Genomic DNA, 19,881 nt, shown 5'->3' on the forward strand with positions numbered 1-19,881 from the left:
GTGCAGCCACCCTTTCTAATTAAATTCCTGCAGTTAAAAATAGCTAGTGGAAGCTGGCGCTTCTGGCACATCCAGAGCGTCACCTTCCCAAGTATCTTTTTCTGGCCTGAGCCGTAGGAAGTTGAAAATGTGATCCGCTGTGTAAGAGTGCAGCATATTCTTGGCCAAACTCCTCATAATTTTTTACCTCTTGCATTTATGGTTAGTTTACAAATGTCATATGCCTCCTTTTCTTCTTTAAAACTAGTCTCTGTGGAATCAGGTATCATCCTGGCTATTGTGGAACATAACCTAATCTTCTGAGTTTGTTCACATCAGTTCTGCCTATGGTGAAAGAGAAAGCAAACCTGGCTTCAGAGCCCCTTGACTACTCAGTTACCCAGAAATGCCAATTGCAGTAATGTTGATACTGACCTAAGACCTGATTTCCCACAACAGAGTTTTCATTGCCAAGTAATTTTGGTCACTACAGAAACCAGAAAGGTTTGCATTGGATCAGTGATATTGCATAATTAGGTTTTCAAAAGAACAAGAACAGAGAAATGAGAATAGTAGGGAAATCAGGCTTCTTGCTTTTGCAAATTCTAACCACAGAAAATGCCAGAAGTTTTATTTCTTATCAAGAATAAAGCAGTTAATCTTTAGTAGCCTGTCCCATAGACAGAATATATTTTACAGCTTCAACTAGACAAATGGAAGTATGCTAAAACTGTAAGTTTTGGTGGCAGTAACCTGTAGGAATGTCTTTAATAGCCAGTTTGCAGTTGAGTGTAATGATTTGGTCACTTTTCTCAGGGTTTTGTTTTGCGTCTATGTGTGTAGAGGTAGACATACAGGTATAAAACCAGCTATTCTAGAACAACTCTGCTGTAGAAAAGCAGATTCTGAATTCTGGCAGCAATATTTGTCAGCTGCCCAAATGGCTATAAGGTGTATTGGCTTTATTCATTTCAAAGCACAGACACAGGAGCACAGGGAAAAGCTAAAGAAAGTCTCTGGAAGCTGATGCCTCATGCTGGTGTCTGTGATTTTCTTACTGAAATCATTAAGCAGGCAGTATGTTCGCTGGAAAGGTCCATGTTATGGGGAATCCCGCAGAGAATGCGTTTCTGTCAGAAGCAGTGCCTTGGTGCTCACCTACTTCTAAGACCACAAGCGAGGTGCGGGAGCCCTGTTTTCTGCACACCTGCTCCACAGATTAAGGACAACAAAATGGGTGGGTAGCAGAGAACAATACTCTAGAGCAGAGCAGCAGTTCTGGCTTGTAGGTCACATCTAGCTGAACTTAGAGAGAGGAGTTACAACTCAAGTACTCATCGAAGAGATTAGACAAACTCAGTAGGAAAAAGAATGCAGGGAGCTGGCAAGAGGACAATGCTAGAGTGAGCTCAGACAAAAAAACCTCCTGAAGTTTGGAGGGTTTTTTTTCCCTCCAGGATATGTAGTTCAGAGGTGGGCGGGAGCAGTGGCCAGCCAACAAAGGCTAGATACTGTGGTTTTGAAAGAGGGACTTGAGCATATGGAGCTTTCGTGCAAAAAAAGAATGTTTTTTTGATCAATTCCAGGCGAAATGGCAGTTGTGTCATTCTGAGTGCATCTCATCAGATTAGATGGGATCACTAAGAGGCTTTTGGCATTTTCAGTCTGAGAGAAAAAAACACATGTGGCTAGTGAAATTGCCCAGCAAGGAGATTTCCCCCTTCTGACTTGGCTGTTAGATTATGGGATCCTGAAGCCATGTCAGCCCCTGACATGATACTGGGTGACACAGTTGGTGACAATTTGGCCAGTTCTCTCCTGGTTGGGGAGCTCTTTTCTTGGAAGGGAAACCAACTGCCAGTATTTGCAGTGTACTATCAGAGTAACATGATGTATTCTGGGCAGCGCTTTGACTCTAGTTTCATTTTTTCAGAAATGAAATTTGTGAATTAACCCATAAGCGTGAGCTTTGTTAGGAAGAAATTACAAGTTGGCATGAGTATGACATGAATATTGAAGGGAATGAAGTACTTCTCAAGGAATTGAGATAAGTGAAGCTTTTGATTAGAGTAGGAGAGTAGCTGCATGTTGTTGAGGCTTGATAGACCAGTTTGAGAAGAACAAATCAACTTTCTGAGGAGCTGCTATATTTAGTGCTGAGCTTCAACTACAACTCTGATTCCATGCAAGTTCAAACTTTGGAAAAGGTAGATACAGCTCCTGTAGCATGTTCAACTGAAAGTCCGCCTTATTTCTGTTAGTGGTATATATGCTATTCTTTGCAAGAGTGCCACTGGAGAGTTTGTATTGAGCTGAAGTGTGATGAGAGTTTTCCAGTACTGCATTTCGTATGTTGTAAGTTTTCTATATGCATTCCGGCAAAAAAAAAACAAGTGTGAAGGGTTTCCTCTGCTAGTTTGAGTTTCTCTGTGAGGTATGAACTTTCAGATCGAATGAAAGGAGGTCACAGATCATAGCTCAAGTGTGAAACCAGGGAAGAAGCAGGTACCAAGGCAAAAGCTAACTGAAGCTTAAACAAAAATTTATACAGAAGTGTATCCTAAATTGAAATATTCCTTGCCAAAATATCTATCACTCTGTTAGCACAGGAATCATAGTAGTGGTGAATTGTTTGGCTGATGGGAATCTCACAGGTTCAGCAACATGGATCTGTTGTTTTCAGAACAGCGTGTGGAGGTCCTGATTCAGTGCTCTTACTCTATTGTGTAAGACAGAAAGAAATTCATCACCTCTCATTAATGCTATCTGGAGTTGAAAGGAGTTTATATGAGCATCATCACACTGAATTGTTTCGATGATTCAGAAAACAGAGTGCTCCCTATGGGTGAATACTTTGTTGGCTTTCTGGGGTTAGCCTAGTAACATAGAATAACTTTCTTCCCTGGTGCTGAGTGGCACCAGGAATATTATTACGTGGCAGAACAAAGCTCTCCCATGCTCTCTCCCAGATTTAGTCAGCGTGCACTGAGAGAAAGCCATCAGCTCACAGATACCTTGCAGTGTTTTTCTTGTAAACAGCAAGGCAGGAGCTCCTCTGTTCTGATCCTGACTGAGTATCTAGCAGAGCTGTGGGCAACTTGTGGTCCACTTACTAATTTTGGATACCTCAGTTTTGGGGCTCCCAAGCTGTGCCTCACTTTTGAAGGATGGGTAGCTCATGTGACTCCTGTTACAGTCTGTGAAAGATCAGGAGCTCTGCATTCAGCCCACAGATGTCTCAAAGTGGGTGTTCCTAACATTCTTGATCTTAAGTTGGGTTCATTTCCCATCATGTGAAATGAGAGCACTATTACCTGCCTTCAAAACAGGTACTGTATAGAGCTTTGAAACATAAAGCAGGACTGTGTGATATGGCCAGATCTCTAGATACTTTCAGCTGTACTTTTTAGATGTCATACAAATTAAAAATTGCAGAGTTGTGAATGTTGTATGTTTTATTTCCAACATTCACCATAAACCAGATAACTTTTCAGGGGAATTCATACATCTGTAATGCTTGTTGCTGATCTTTTTAGAAACTGAATAACTTAATGTAGTAGGATGTTTCAGAAAGGAAAGAAAATGCAGGCAGGAGGCCTTGTATCAAGATTAATCTCTCAGGAATGCAGGGGGTTAACGGTCAGGCTGATTAATGAACCGTCAGGAAATCTGTCAGGAAGTGGGTAAAAATTCCTGACAGCTGATGTGAAGCATTGTGTGGTGTGCTTTGGTTTTGATATTTCCCAACTGATAGTCTACAGTGGGTGTAGTTTAGTTACCTCTAAGCCCTCAAGACATGTGAAGGACCAGATGATAGGCTGCGCTTGTTCAGCTTGAGTGAGCAAGAAATTTTCTCCATGCGAGGCTATGCAAGTACGACGCAACATAAATGCAAGAAAGTCAAGGATTGCTCCTTCCCACAGCTTCCCAGAACAGAGTAGAAAGGAAGTGTGATCGTTCCCTCTTTCCTCTGGTCTGAGCCCACACGGTACAGAGGGAAGAGTGGAACAGGCGGCTTTCCCTGTGTGAACAAGGAGCGAGAGTATTAGGACTTGGGAACACAACTGAGTTAATGAATTGCCTGGTGTTGACCGAGGGTGAGGTTTCACAGTTGGCTTAAGCTGATCTAAGATCATGCTGCTGCTGAAAGGAGTGTTTCTAACCTCTTTCTCCTTGGCATTGGACTAGCTATCATGTGGTAATACAGCAGCTTGCTGATCTGGGTGGAAACTAATGTTTCTTGGTCAGTGTTGGCTGGCTTAGTCTTCAGATGGATCAGAGAACTGATCTGCCTCACTGCTTGGCCGCACAAGTGCTAGATCTGATGTAGGGGAGGGCGTGGGAACATGAGCCAAGGATAAAAACATGAGTGGGGACTGAGCCTTTCAGCAATAACATAACCATGGATTGGCTTAAGCCTATTATGAAACTGCAGTCTGAATCACTGGAATTAAGACTGCACTGTCAACCTACAGGGAATGCAAATTAAAATGTGTTAGCTTACACCTCCCGCCGTTCTTAAACAGGGGCTGAATACAGCCATTCTGCACGTGGCTGGGAGGAAGGAGTGTATGGTAGGTCAGCAGCATAACAGTTCCCTGTGACTTGGTCTGGAGTGTGCAGGGCACATCAGACAGCATTGGTGTGTGTTTGGGGAAGGCAGAGGGGAAGAAGAAAGGAACAGACGAGCATTGCTACCATGGATTCTCTCTATATATTTTCCTTTGGCTTAGGGTAACATGTTCTAGCTTGTCTTCGTGACAAGACTGCAGAAACACTCAGCTACCAGAGCATAGATTAAGCACAGTAAAGCAGTTGTGGATCCAGACCCTAAAGGTCTGGAGCACAGTGTGCTTCTCCTTAGTATTTCTCCTTTATCTTCAACCCAAGTAGCTTTGTAGTGCTCTCTAGTCTGCACCAAAAGTCTAACTTAGACTTAAAAAGACAAGCCCTGCTATTTGTTTGAAGTTCATTTGGATTTTATTGCAAAATTCAGTAGTTCCATGTTAAGGACTTTTTATCATTTTGTTCTGGCTCAAAACTCCATGCATAGATATAGAAATAACTGTGCTAGTGGAAAATCTCGGTTTTAGAGGTTTGTGACCGAAGGTCTGCTCCTGTAAGCATAGCGGTGGAGAGCCCCCCCAGTATCTGTGGGGTGCCCTACAAAGATGGCAATCCTTCCACACAGCTTCAGCAACCCCAGACACCATGGGAATAGTCACCCTTGTTAGGCCTTGAGCTTAGGAAATAGTTTTAAGATAGTCAAATTAGTTTAATTTCAGGAGAGTTTCAAGATAGTGGAGTTGGTTTAATTTAAAGACTGCCTTAATTCAAACTGCCAAAATATGTCTCTAGTGAAACATAAGGAAAAGGGGGGGGGGGGTATTATTAACACCCCACCCCCCCAAAAAAGGTATTGCACGGGCAAATAAATGCAGATGTCAAAAAAACAGTCAGAAACATTTCCAGAAATAAACCATTCTCCATCACATAGAGGATAAACATGCGCTCTTTCAGGGAGAAGGAAATCATAAAAATAAAGACGGGTAAAAAAAGCTGTATAACTCATTCAACCACTGTTACCAAGGGATATTTTGCTCCCTGAGCATTTCAGCTGAAATTATCTTTTAGCTGAGACATAGACCCTCTTGGCACAAGAGTGTCTGAATATATCCCGAAGGCTGGAAATGTTTCTCCAGTTCCACTAGTAACCTTTCATGAAAGCACAACCCAGGGATTCTTGTAAGGAGGCATAGGCTTTCACCACTTATGAAGAAGAGATAATGAGCCTCTTCACTGACAGATATTTTTGTGTTACATGAGGCTAATTTGTAGTTTGGGTACAGAGTAGGCAGAGGTACAGCAAGGAATGCTGAGCAGATGTGACACAGAGCAGTAACATCCTTAGCATAATCCAGTATCACACGGTTATGGAGTGCTATAAATACAACAGGAATTCTCCAGGGCCCAATTCCTTCGACAGAGTTGGGCATCTCTGCATTGCCATGCATTTAGACTGCACTAAATCAGTGTAATCCTCAGGCTTCGTTCATTTGTGCACTGCTGTGAATGCTCCTCAGAGACTATAAACATCATTGCAAGCAATGTTGCTGAATCTACATTATAATGCAGTTTTTGACAGCTTTTGGATTGATGTTTTGATTTATTCACTAAATGAAGAATTTATCATTACAGGCGTGCCTAATGTTTCTCTTATACAACACATCATTCCTTTTAGGACTTGGTAACATGGTCTTACAATGTATTTAATGGAATGAATCCATGTAATACGCAGGGCGTACATGGACTGTGACTTCTTGAAAAATCACCTGAGGAAAGTTTTCTTTGGTTCAGTAACAATGTCAGGCTTCAAGAGCCAGAGCCCCCTCCTATTCTTACATGGTTGCCATTACTCTTGCCCAAGAGGACAGGCTGGGAGTGTGAAGGCTGAGTAAGAGGTTGCCCTGGAACATGGCAGTGCAACTGCTGCAACACTGTGAGCTGTAGCTTTTGGCCTCCAAATTTTTTTGGTGAACAAGTCATCTTACTGTATAAGTGAAATGCATCCTATTATTCTACACATGATTGATTGAAAAATGCTTTACTTGCTGGAAAGACTGTTGAACAATATAGTTTCCACTTACAAAGCACTTTCCTTAAAAAGCTTCTCAGGGCAGCATCGTATAAAAATATCTATACTAAATTTCTGAACCAGCTTTTAACAAATCAGGACTAACAAAAGCTAAGGTATAAATAGAAGTGTTTTTGTGGGTTTTCTCTTCTCTAGAGGCACAGAATCTCAATCAGTGCTGGACTGTAATGAACAAAATTGCCCTTTTCCAGACATACAGGAAAACAAGGACCTTCCAGACTAGTGGCACAGAATATAAATAGGTTTTCAAAACTGCTTCAAAACCATACAACTTAGACAAAACTGTAACACTTGCATTTTAGAACTAGCCACACCATATCAGACAATTTTTTTGATCCAATTCTTTATTTTATTTCATACAAACTAGCATTTCTGCGTTAGAGAAAGGTTAAACAAGTTATATTTTTATAATTATGGAATTAATTGTCTCTAGGCACTCAAGGATATGAGGATTGTCTCAAAGTCTGCAATGTATTAGGATTTCTGGAAGACAAATGCTGAGGAATGTAAAATATTACATATTCTGTGTTTATATTTTGTCAGTGGGCAGAATAAATGCGCCTTACTGGTCATTTTAAAAATTTCATTATTTTTGCAAAAAGTAGGTTGTTTGGGTTTTTTTCTTATAGCAGGTTTTGAAACAGCTAAATGTAAAGCTAGTATTTGCTAATCCAGAGTTTGGATAATCCTGATTTTATTCTGAGCCTGTTCCTTCTGCTCTGTGCTGACCTTTTCTGAATCTACCAAACCCAATATACCTTAATCCACAATACCAAAGAGGGAAGGTCTGTTTCTGTAGGCTGAAAATAGCTCTTATTGCAGCTAACTTTGCAGCTGAATCAGTTCTGCTATTGCTCTTTAAGTTGTGTTTGACCAGTCTTGTCTGCACAGACCAGAAGCGAGGTTGAACAGGGTTATCTACATAATCATTCTAATGATACATGCCACTGTTTTCAGTGTAGTAGCTCCTATATTGAAAACACCCCTACACGAAACGCTTACTTACCAACAACTGAATTTATGATAACCTTGGAGTCTGTAGTAGCTGAGCTTTAGAGATGCTGACTGCTTCAGTCTATGTATGGGAGGTAAGGATTTCAGCAAACGCTTACTGGTATCAAATCCTTCTGTATATTCTCCAATCATCCCATAATCTTTTCTCTTGCAAAAAGATACTAGGGGGCCTTTTTGCATTCTGCATGGAAGTCTGCTGTTCACCCCCTTTTCCACCTTTGTAGTCATTTAACATAGTTCAGCCTTGCCAAAAGGGAGATTTACAGCCATCTCAAAACCTCCGAGCATCACCCACAAGTGGAGAGGCACAGTAATGTTGCAGGGAGAACTTACGTTCCATCTCACCACCATCCAAACTAAGACCTGGGTGATGTGCCATTAGTCTTTTTTTGCTCCAATAGCAAACAGTGCAGCAATTCTTTGGGGCAGTAGTTAGTTACCTCCATTTAAAAAAAATGATTAAAAAGACAGTATTCTGCTCCACATTGCTGCCAGGTAATAGTTTATGCTGTTTGACACCAGATATTCTGAGTATTCCTCATTAAAATAATATTTGGCCACTTCCATTACCCAGTGATCACTGTATGAGAAATATTTGATGTAAAAATGAGAAGTTATTCCTGCTACAGCATAACATCTGCTTGCTGAAATTCTGTCTGTAACAGCAGCACCAAAATAGCTTTAATAATTAATCATGCACCGATTAGATTATAAACTCTGAGATGGGCTGGAGATTTTTGTATTATGCATCAGACAAAAGACGCTGGCAATGCTTAACTAGCAGTCACCTGCTCCTGCTCCACCTACCATTGTGGGAGCACTCTGGAAACCAGAAGAGAGGCAAAGGCCCAACAGAAATTGATAAAAACCTTCACCTGCCCCTCCTGTGTTCAGGAATACAGAACTGTTGAAACAGGTGTTGCTGCACGCTGGGTAAGACTTTGCTTATTAACTTGTAATTTGCCAGGCAACACTCTCCATTGTACCCCGCTGTGAAGGCGATGGAAGACAGCATCCAAGCTTCAGGTGAAGCAAGAGTTAAGTAGGAAGTTTCCTGACTGGGAACACCAATGCAAACAGCTGCTGTGGAAGGGCTGGGCAGGGAGAGACAAGGCATGGCGCGCTCACCCCCTTTAGGGTTCCCTTGCAATTGCCACGCTGCTCTGCCCTGTCATCTGCTTGTAATGTTACAAACTGATCTCTGTGGAAGTGGTATTTTTTGCCAGAATGATATTATTTATATGCAGCTGATTTTAGGGTAAGTAGGAGTGTAACACTGAGAACCACTAGAACTCAAAATTGGAAATTAATTCCTAGTCTTAACTTCCAGTTAGAAACTTTGCTCAGCTATCTTAACTAACTTTTTCCAGGCCCTTTGCTCTTGTCCCATGACTCTTGGGGCCTATTTATTGCAACTACAGAGGCAAAACCCCCTCAGGGGAGACAGTCTATATGCTAGTTCTTGAATTAAATGAAGATATTACCAGTGTGTCCAGTGTAACTCTTTTAGTGGTATAAAAGTATGATTAAAAAAAGGGGATGTTAGAATCACTTTTACGGTACTAACAAGAATTGCTGTCAGTTTGGCCTTAGAAATCAAGCCAGTTTTAGAGGAGGGGGAAGAGACGCTGTGGAATGAAATGAGCAAATCAAGTTAAAAATGATTAATTTTGCCAGTTGTTGGGGACACTACAGAGCACTGAACATCGCAAAACAAGAGTTATTGTTAAAAAGCATTCAGGAGGCAAACAATTGTCATTCCCTGCTGATCAGAGCAGAACTAGTGGCATCTGGGCTACAGGGTCAGAGCAAGCCGGGGCACAAGGTGAAGGCTTACTCCCCATTCACAGAGGGCTGGCACAGGGCCGGCTGAGCATCGGGCAGCTCTTGTGGGAGACAGGGCCTGGGGACAGCTAGCTCAGGAGGGCCACAGTTGCCAGAGCTCCAGGTGAATGTCACTGTCCTCCATCCCCATGGTCAGACACAGCTCAAGTGGCAAAGCTTACCCCAGGAATACGAGTGGTTTATGTGACAGACACAGCATACACCTTCATTAGTGGGACTCTTTTAGAACAGCTCAGTTCTGGAGACATCAAAATGTATCGTTCTGCAACTAGGAATTTACAGACACCACATGCCGCATGGCTTATTTTTTCCCCTTTTCTCTGTCCCTTCCACTACTGCCCTATATGAAAAACAGAAGTTAAATGAGAGAAAAATAGCTTTAATGAAACATTCAGGTTGAGAAATCAAAATCAGACACTCCAGCAACAGGAAGTTTCAAAAACAGTATTTATAACAGCACACTGCTGAACTGTAGCACACTAGCTTTTCTTTTTCTTGAAGTTTTAAGCCATATTATAGCTTGTACCTTGATTCAACAGCTGGGCAGAAAGATAGTATGGTAGCATTAGTTTAACATGGCAGAATTTTCTAGGCATAGAAAAGTGAATTGAACTCAACTCCCGAACAACTTCCTGACTCCTGCAATCAGTGCTGCAACTTTTGTCTTTCCAGTAAACGCATCTGAATTGTTTCCCTGTGCAAGTATGCTTGAACTTGTTATTTTATTCTAGGGAGCTGGAGACAGTTTTGTGGGAGCACTGGCCTTCTACCTGGCTTACTATCCCAAGTTACCCATGGAGGAAATGATCAGGAAGTCTAACTGCATTGCATCAGTGAGCGTCCAGGCATCAGGGACACAATCTTCATATCCTTACCGGAAGGACTTGCCTCAGGACCTTTTCTAATTGACATTGTCTAGCTCAACATACTGATTTTATCTTACCCCAGACACCATTAATCACCTGACTGCACAAAGGTTCTCCTCTGCTGACTGGAAAGACCAGAGAAGTATCTTTGCTTCTTATTTGAGGAATCCTCTTAGTTCCTGTTCTACAATGATAAGATGGGGTGGGGGGTCTTTCAAACACAGCACAGCAGGTCTCTCCGGCCCCTCACACAACCATTGGGCTTGTGGCCATCCCGCACAATGCACTATACTGAACTACATGAAGTTTACAGCAAAACATCTGGAGGGTATTGGTCTCCTGGTAGTATTTTTTTATCAGAACTTCTTATGTGCAATGCCAGCACATGAAGCTGAGTGTTAGCTTTGAGATTGCAACTTCAGGCCTCGGCTGCAAACACCAAGGCCAGCGTTTGGCTCATAACAAAGCACCATACATTGAGCCCTGGCCCATCTATTCTTGCATGCTGCAGCACTGTGCTCTGTGGAAGGTCCCTCGAACTGGAAAGAGGACAAGAGTGCTACTGAGGTAGACTTTGAAAAGTGTTTCTAGCCATACTGCTCTAAACCTAGATGAGCTAATTAAAGATGAAAAACTTCCAAAACCATCAGAGAACTACTTTGGCTATCTACTTTCTCCATGCTTGACAAAAATCCAGGAGTGAAAAATCCATCCTACTGAAAATAATTCAGCCCTTTTAGCCATGGTCATAGCTTATCCAAAAGCTCATCTTATTTCACTAGGTTCCCCTTGCTTCTTCCTTTCCTGGGAAGGACCTGGTACAACACTACCCCTCCAAGGAATGACACCAATTCATGGTCACTACTGTTGAATCTGTGGCTGGTAGGTTAGAAAAACTTGCAATCCTGCCATTGAATTCCTGCTGTGGAAAATGTTAATTTTTATTGCCTTATAAAACAATAGTTCCTTTGAAGATTACAGCCTCTTTCACAATGGAAAACACAGACAATGGGATTTGCTATTTAATTTTTTTAATTGAGTACTGTAAAAATAACTCAAAAGATAAATAAATGTTACTGTGATGATCTATGTCCAGACATTAAGAATTTTCTCTCTCTACATTGTTTTATTCACAATGGCCTTCAAATCACAGGAGACGGTGATCCCAGTTCATTTCCTCTCTTTGCAGCCCATGTTGCTTGATTTCTGAATCAGCGTTCACCCCATCCTCCCCCCAAACCATCCTCTCCTAATGCATAAATCAAGTCCAGTCATTGTTCAGATAGAGCGGATTTTTCTCTTCTCCGTGAAGAGGACACGTTGTTTTGCTATAGGGAAAAAAAGGATCTGTTAAGAAGCCCAAAGTGTTAAGATGCAATTCAAGGAGCCTACATCCCTTTCTCCTGGCTACCTTCGCTGCTTACATGAGTGTGGAGCAACTGACTGGCACAGCGCTGCTGTTAATCAACTCTTGAAGGAGTTTAGTAGCGCTTTCACTTTACCATACGTAATTTTTAGCTCCTAAGAGGTCCGTTTACCTCTGTGAAAGTAAGTGTCAGGATCTGAGTGGCTGAAAACATTCAACAGCTGCTCTGTGTGACTGTTCTGAGTCACAGCTGCTCAATGTAGTGACAAAAATAGGTTCTTACTGCTTTCTACTACTCTTCAAATTCAGAGCCCAAACAACTGGATCTACTTGGTCTCACAGACTGACTGAAAAAGTTAACTAAGTCTCCTGCAGATCTCTCAATGAGACACAAATTAACCCTGCATCCAAGGCCTGATGCAGGTGCTAGCAAAGTCAGTTCAGCTATAGGTTAAGCATAGCCAATGCGTTACTGAAAAAAAAAAAAAAAATACTCAAAGCTTTACAATGCCCTTTGAAAAGCACCATTGTTCCAATTGAACTTCACTATATGAATTCCTTTGAAAGCTACGCAAGAGCAATCCACACACTTCACAAAATCTCTTCTTCCACATAAAAGTTTCACTTAAAGAAATACTGCAACTTCGTAACACATTCTGTTGCTGCAGTTAGGAGGTAGTGAAACTTGGGCACTACTGCCACTACTTCACTAAAAAGCTTCATTCTGTGGAGGTCCCAGGTTTTTGAGAAGTACAAAACATAAGGTGAAAATGCATGCCAAGTGAAAATGCTTCCTAACATACTCCTGATGTGAGTTGGTATCTAGACTCAAATTTACTTCCCTTCACACATGCAGCACTTTCTCACATCAATTTCTCACTTGTGTTCTACTACAGGCTACAAAGATCAGAGTTTTTTTCTTAATTACTTCCAATTTTGTACTTCAACAACCTACTACATGTTCTGCAACAGAAGCGCTACTTAGACTAAGCTCTCCACTCTCTTCACATTTCGTACAAGTTGTGAAGCTTCTGGAGGATCACTTTGCACAATGGTTCGATGCAGTAATGTAAACTTTTCTTACTCAAGAAAATAATCCTAGCGATCTCCAATTCTCCTTCTGTATGGAATTCAGAAGGAGAGACACAACCTCTGTCAGCAACATCTCATCTCTTTGATGAGAGCATACCGCTTCTCTGGTGGTTTCTCTCACCTGCCATAAAGCTCCTGGACTGTTAGATCTGAGTATGAAAAGGTTAGTCATCTAACAAGAACATAAAATTATAAGAAAAAATAAGCTTAAACCACATAACTACTGGCCATGCATTATGTTATCTACTTAGAGCTGCTTAATACATTTCTTTATTCTATAGATTTAAATAAGCCTTTTTTGCACTAACTCTGCCATGCTATTTCTAGCATTGTCTCATTTAAATGGTCTCATTTAATTTCTAAATTTCCCCAAATTAAGCTTTTTAACGTTAAATTAAACTTTTTAATGTTAACTGCAGACTGGTTCCTCCCCCAGAAACCTGAGCTCCTAGTCACCGTTCAAAAAGCTTGGTAAGCAAAAGGCAGCTTGGCAAGTGCTATAACCCCCCAACATATCACATTCTTAAACTGAGAAAATCTGCAAGGACCAGAGGAACATAAAAGAACCCACAAACTGTCATCTGGAGAGCAGTATCATTTGTGGGAGAAGAAGAACTTGGTTTTATTTCTTTAAAAGAAAAAGTCCATTTTGTAAGTGATGGTTAAAATGTATTGTCTAGAGCACCAATGGCAGCTTAACAGAACATTTCTATTGATGCATTCTTCGTGGCTGCTTGTTGGAGGTAGCGCAGTCTAGCAAACCACACAAAGAAACAGAATGAAAGAACTCCTGTGTCACTTTGCTTTGCCACTGACATGTGGCATGGCTGTCATCAAAGACTCTGATATGTCAGGCAAGTCATTACTTTGTTTCACTGCCACAGTCTGTAAAATGAGGGAAACGTTTACTTCCCACTGGAATGTCATGAAGAACAGCAACTGTACAGTCATCTGAGTATGAAACATATTATGACATATTCTGCTTAGATGGGAAAAATCCTGTTATATTCAAATCTTTTGCCCCACACAGAGAAGCTTATACAAAGCAGGCTGATTTCTTCCCCAAGCTCTTACCGATGGGATCGTATCTCAGCAGGACCAATTTTTCTTGCAGTCGGAGTCTCCTGATGTTGAAACAGTAGCCTGTCTCAGCTGCACTTTTCATCCTCACCAGAATGTATCTAAAGTCACAAGGAATGTCTCTGTATCAGTGCACAGGCACACAGCAATGGCCCACCACAGGTCTGCCAGGGCATGGTCAAACGGACAAGCTTTTAGCATGAGCAATTTGGCACAATCGCATAAGATACTTCATTCAACTTTATGGATATTTTGGATGGGAGCATCAACACTATGTGCTAAACTTATAACACAGACAAGGAGCCCACTATAAACCATAAGCTCCAGCATCAAGTTTAAGTAAATAACTCCTGAACAGAATACAAGCCCAGAGGAAAAGAAACAGGAAAGAAAGAAAGGGGGGGGGAGGTGTTAAAAAAAAAAAAAAATCAGCATACACTTGAGTCACTATTTAAAAGGTAATGGCAAGAGAGGAAGGATGATGGTAGTTAAAGATGTTCAGGCTGTAGATAACAATGTACTGCAGACTATCACTTCCACATGCAGAGAGGAACTCGAGCAGATAGGATGGAACAAGAGGCATGCAAAAGGAGAAGCAGGGCCCCTTGGCACCATCCATCCCACTAGAGATACAGGGCTTGACATTAACCCAGCCATGGGAACCCCCTTCCCCACTGGAAGGCTCTCGGTTTGTGGAGTGGACTGGCTGCGGTAGCTGTGGTATCCCTGGGAGCAGGGAAAGCCAGGAGACTGAGAAAGCCACCACCACCACACCCCCCGCCCCCCAGAAGTACACTGAGATCTGCGCAACCTCCCAGACACAGGGCATCTTCTGAAGTGTCAAAAGAAAGGTCAAACCCTTTAACCAGTCTGTAAATTATGTCCTTCTCTTCCATTGCAATAAAGAGATGCATACATCTCTGCACATGGGCATTCAATTAATTTTTCTGGATTTTCCTGCTTCTAATACCAAGTGGTCTGTCAAAATTAACCTTGAAGAGGTGTCCATTCTTCCTCACTTGTGCAGCTCTGACCAGTGTACTTCCTTGAGCTCTCCCTTTTCAGCTTTGCAATGAAATTTACTTTTCTGAGTTCAAAATAAACAGAAAAACACTAGATTCCTGCAGACCAACTGACCAAGCATAGTCTAGGGATTACCCCCAGTTACTGTCCTCTCCTGTACATGACTGCAGGTGTGATGTGTATCACCAGTAACCACACAGACTCCTTCCCCTATACCTCACCCACTTCCTCAAATCCTCTGTGCAGTTTCCTCTTTCTGGGGGAATCAGTGGTATCAGTATGACCAGGCCTTGAAATTCTTGTGCACCACATATTTGAGGCCAAGCCCTTTCTGAATAACACACCTTGTTCAAAAAACTTGCTGCTCAATGAAGAAACGTAACTAGGAGCAGAGGCAGAAAAGAACAGTGGAAAGCTATCAGGACACAGGGAGAAAACCCAAGGGGAACGCAGAAGGATAAATAATACAAGGAGATAACATATTCCTGAAGTATACATGGGACCATAAAAACAACAGAGAAAGGAACATCGGGGCGGGGGGGGGGGGGGCGGGGATCACTACATTAACATTAGTAACACCACTTTTAAAAGCTACTTTTTCACCTCATGGAAACATCCTGCGTTGCTGTGTTTGTTTCTGCTAACAGGTAACAGCAGAACACTGAGATGTCAACCTGCTCTCTTCCCTGTCAGGTACATATTTGGGAAGCACTTTCTTCATTTCAAACCCTGACAATTACTCAGAAATCCTGTAACAGAAGAATCTTTTCAAACCCAGAAAGTGGTTGCTACTGGCTCTGTTGGGGGTTGATTCTTAAAAAAAAATAAAAATCAGAAAACGTACCAAAGGCCATAGTTTCCGAGGTTGTACAGTACCAAATGTAATACACTTGCACAAAATGCAATTTCTGAGAATCAGAAGACAGGAATGTATTCACATAAATGTATCAGTTTAGCCCCTTGGATTTGTCTAGCTGATTTTCTTACAAATAGCATTTTGGCTGCAAGTCATTCTCTCCCCATGATCTTGTCTCCTTGCATCCACACTGTAAGACTCCTGGTGTGCTGAAAGTATATATTCCTTCCTTTCCAACCTTTAAAACACATCAGCCGTCTTTACAGGTCAAAGGACTGGGACTAATTTTCTTCCAGAGCCCACTAACATCTCTCCTGAGCTGGACTACAGAGCAAATCAAGAAGCCCGGAGCACTGACTGTGCCCCATCCACTCCTCATGTATAAACATATGAACATGCTAAAACTGGGAAGCGTTCTGCACCCTGCCCATGAGAAACATTCACAGCACCTGCCCAAAGCCCAACCCACAAACAACAAAGACTCAACGCTGTACCTCAGCTTGCCCTCCTCAGCTAAAAAAGTATGAAAGGTAAACAAGAGGAAGATTATGTGGATAATTTATAGCCTCTCTTTAATCATAAAGCACAGAGGCGTGCTTCCCCTATGGAGGGCGCTTTGGATATTACAGCTGAGCTCAACATGACAGCCCATAGGACAACACCTGCATTCACTGCAATTTTAGAACCGAGGGGATTTTTCACACCATTCTGTACTTACCTGTGAAAAGACACACATGCAGAAGGACAGAAAGGACACAGCTAAACTCAAGGACTGCAGTTCTCTCAGGTATATTAAAAAATTCTAGAGAAGCCTAGTATTTTGTACAGTCACTTGAAGATACAGAGTGGTAGCAGAAATTAAAAATTGGTGAGGAAAACATCACTTACTTAGATTTGCTCTTGGCCACTGTTTTTTTTCAGCATGAAGAAGAGAAAAAAAGAAGAAACAGTTATCATTTTAACTTGTTTCCTTTATATGCAACATATAAAGATTAAGAGTTTTCCACGGCTTGCCTTTGCAATAGCCCCAGACAGACTGTGCAAAGAGATTTACTGTCACAAAAGAAACGTCCTTCCATCTACATGCTCCCAGTTGCCTGCTTTTTTCCACCATACAACCTTTATAAGCGTCTGTGCAAAAGCAGCACCCAGTGCAACAGACTGCACTTGTTGCAGCCTCCAGATGTTTCTAATATAAAGCTTCAAAGCTGAATCTGAGTTCACTAGACAAATACGCAGTTACGGCAGGTATGAACTAAGACTGCTGGTGAAAACCGCAGTCCCACTCTCCCCGGCTTGCTTATGCCCACCCCTGCTCTGGTTCCTGCCGAAGCGCCAACCCAAAGGTTTGCATGGCCATATGGTGAACCAGACCAGAGAGCTCTTCTCAGATGAGACTAACCTTCTTACAAGGCTGGTTTCAGGTCCCCTGATCTAACCCACCCCATAGCATGAAACGGGCAGAATTATTTTTTTCTGTCAGCTCAGTGGATTTAAAGTAATCATAAAACTACAGCATAAATGCAAAAAAAACCCCAACCCACCAACATGTAAAAAATTGCTTATCTATATTCTGTTTGTGCAATTCTTGTTTAGGCCATCACGAGCTTCTGGCCAACCTCCTCTTGCACCTTTACTTCACCACACCCCAAGCTTATCCAGATACCACGAAGTACACACTTCTCACCGCACACTCTCCCCGCCACCACCCCGCTCCCTCTCGCAACTTCCCCTTTTTCCACTCGAGCTGAAGCTTCTTAACCTCACTGGGGAGGGTTTGCAAGTTCCACTTCCCTTGAGCTTCCCCTCCCCCGGTCCCTGCCGCAGGGGCCTAGCCCTCTCCCACAAGCCCTTCTCTTCGTCACCCCCACAGAAGCCACCCTCCCCGGACGACAGCCCCAGCCCTGCCCGGGGGAGGAAGGGAGCCGCTGGCTCCATCTCCTCAGGGGAATCAGGAAGGCGGCTGACGGGCTGACCCAAGGGCCGGGAACCGGCCACTTCCCGCCTCGGCCTCGCGCCCTCCAACGGCTGCCTCACCCCACCCCCCCACTCCCTCCCCCCGCACGAGGCGGCGCGGGGCACGCCGGAAGGTGTAGTTGCGGCGAGGCGCCGCTGCCTGCTGGGAGGCGCAGGTCCCGCGGCAAAAGGAGGCGAAGGGCAGGGCAGGGCAGGGCAGGGCAGGGCAGGGCAGGGCAGGTCGCGCCGCCACCGCCTGGGCCCGGGCCCCCGCCCACCTCCAAAGCCGCCCCCGCGCCTTCCACCGCCCCCCCCGCCCAGCCCCGCTCCTCTCTGCGCCACTCACAAGCCGCCGCCGTTAGAAACATAACGCCGGTGTCCCCCTGAGCCGCCCCGGCGAGCCCCCCCGCCACCACTTCCGGGCCGCCAGGCCGAAGCGCTTCCGGGACGCGGGGGAAGGGTTGGGGCGGGGCCGTGGCCGTTGCCACCCCGCCTGGCGGGGCGCGCTCAGGCTACCACCCCGGCCCCACCCCCTGCGCGCGCGAGGCGGGGCTAGTGTGGGGACGGGGTTAGTGTGGGGACGGGGTTAGTGTGGGGCGGGGTTAGTGTGGGGCGGGGTTAGTGTGGGGGCCGGGTTAGTGTGTGGGCGGGGCGCGGCGGCCGTTACGGGCTGCCGGGGGCGGAGGGCAGGCGACGGGCCGGGGCTGGCAGCTCGGGCCGGCCGAGTGGCAGCCACTGCGCTGGGGTGGCTGACGGCAGCAGGGCCAGTGCAGAGGGGGGCCTGTCCGGCTCTGATAGCCCCACAGCTGCCGTGGGCTAGAGGGTGGGCCGGCAGCCTCCGGCCGGGGGCACATCTGGGTCCTGCTCCGCAGCGGTCTCATCCTTCGGCCCATCTGCTAACCTCTGCCTGTGTTCGTTCCCTTTTTTATAAAAAAAGGGGTACTGCTGTGGTGTCAGAGTCCCCACGGCATTAGGCAGCTAAACCTATCAGTATTTATGAGCTATGCTGCAGAGAGGCAGAGAGGCTCGAGGGGGGTGTCAAGGCAAGTTTTCATGTTCTTCTGACCAGTTAGGTAATGAAGTGTAAGTTCTTACCCTCTAAAGAATTCACAGAAGGTCCGCAGCTTACTTCTCCCTCTCTCACCATCTGGGTAAACTGTTAATGATGGAATTCAAGTGCTTGAATATTTAGCAATTACTAAGGCAATCAAAATGTCAGCTTGACATATTTAGATGGAAAGCAAGACTTAGAGTGTGTAATAATGTGCAGTTAATTTGATATTCTATAGCATGAAAACAAATGTCTGACCCTATGAAAGACTGGAGCAAGACGACATATCAAGGAAAGCAGTGCTGCTCGTGTCAAGTGTTCACTTGACAGGATGTTGTACCTTGTTTCAATTCAGTTATTTCCAAATACTTCCTGTTAATGATACAACATTCCAATCTTTACTATTTGGCCTTCAGAAGTATAAATCTAGTACTTACATAATCTGCCCATGAATATCAGAGTGAGAACTTGAAAACATTCAGGATGATAAAATGTGAGTGCTGTAAGAATTCTTCTCTTTGATCTGCGTTACTGCCTCTGTCAGAGCATGGACTGAAATGGAATGGGATTGCCAATCTCCTGACTTCACTGCCAGGAATATAAATCAACACTGAAGATGATTTTTAAATTAAATTACAAGTTAAACATTTGTACAAATACATCATCAAATAGAGGCTATACTGCCTCTTTTTAAACCTCTTCCCTGCTGGCAAAAAGAAAACTGTTCCAGTGACATTTTCTCTGCTCTGCTGTGACAAGGGCTGCATAAATATAGACACCGTGGATTAGAATAGACTTCAGCAATCTTTGACTTCCTTTCTAGCAGCCTCTTTGCAGACAGTTTTCCATAGGTATGGGTGAAAAACAGGGAGTCTAAAACTGGTACATGTGGCAAGGTGGTGACAGTATAGCACGGCCCTGATGGCAGTAGTCATAGCTAACCTTGGGGAAAAGGCAATCTGGCTGGAGGTAAGGAGAGAGAGTCAGGATTTCTGCGACCTCGATAGAGATTTGCTGCGTGGGCTAGGGTAAGTAGTGCACTTTGAGATCTTCAATGACATGTGCAATGCAAATGCAGATTTTCCCCTCCAACTTTGC

The 19,881-nt window shown here is 43.7% G+C and overlaps 2 protein-coding genes across 10 annotated transcripts in view; one reads left to right on the top strand and one right to left on the bottom strand.

Moving 5' to 3' along the window:
* Nucleotides 1–11,448, top strand: part of RBKS (ribokinase) — a 70,416-nt gene extending 58,968 nt beyond the window's left edge. For 4 of the 5 annotated variants that reach the window (XM_069800338.1, XM_069800341.1, XM_069800339.1 and 1 more), the window contains one exon: nt 10,225–11,448. In XM_069800338.1, the coding sequence (XP_069656439.1) occupies nt 10,225–10,398 (174 nt within the window). In that variant the 3' untranslated portion in view covers nt 10,399–11,448. The other variant, XM_069800340.1, reaches the window with a different exon arrangement.
* On the bottom strand, nt 11,381–18,263 carry MRPL33 (mitochondrial ribosomal protein L33). Of its 5 annotated transcripts, none has more exons than XM_069800343.1 (4): nt 18,079–18,263; nt 16,665–16,683; nt 13,892–13,998; nt 11,381–11,687 (listed from the first exon to the last, which is right to left on the bottom strand). In XM_069800343.1, the coding sequence occupies exons 1-4, from the start codon at nt 18,098–18,100 to the stop codon at nt 11,638–11,640; spliced, it is 198 nt and encodes a 65-aa protein (XP_069656444.1). In that variant the 5' UTR covers nt 18,101–18,263; the 3' UTR covers nt 11,381–11,637. The 5 variants fall into 5 exon arrangements, with proteins under 5 accessions (XP_069656444.1, XP_069656443.1, XP_069656445.1 ...); XM_069800342.1 differs by lacking the exon at nt 18,079–18,263 and adding an exon at nt 16,791–17,150; XM_069800344.1 differs by lacking the exon at nt 16,665–16,683 and having other exon boundaries at nt 13,892–14,017.
* Between the last annotated feature and the right edge of the window lie 1,618 nt (nt 18,264–19,881).

This window comes from Haliaeetus albicilla, chromosome 13 (genome assembly GCF_947461875.1).
Source record: "Haliaeetus albicilla chromosome 13, bHalAlb1.1, whole genome shotgun sequence".
NCBI classification, from domain to species: Eukaryota; Metazoa; Chordata; class Aves; order Accipitriformes; family Accipitridae; genus Haliaeetus; species Haliaeetus albicilla.

Bases quoted from the DNA above. Each gene is read 5' to 3' on its own strand.
- MRPL33 (XM_069800342.1), bottom strand. From the start codon at position 16,890: ATGGTGGAAAAAAGCAGGCAACTGGGAGCATGTAGATGGAAGGACGTT. The intron at 11,688-13,891 runs GTAAGAGCTTGG...TTTTCCCTATAG, and splicing joins GCTGAGATACGATCCCATCG to CAAAACAACGTGTCCTCTTC.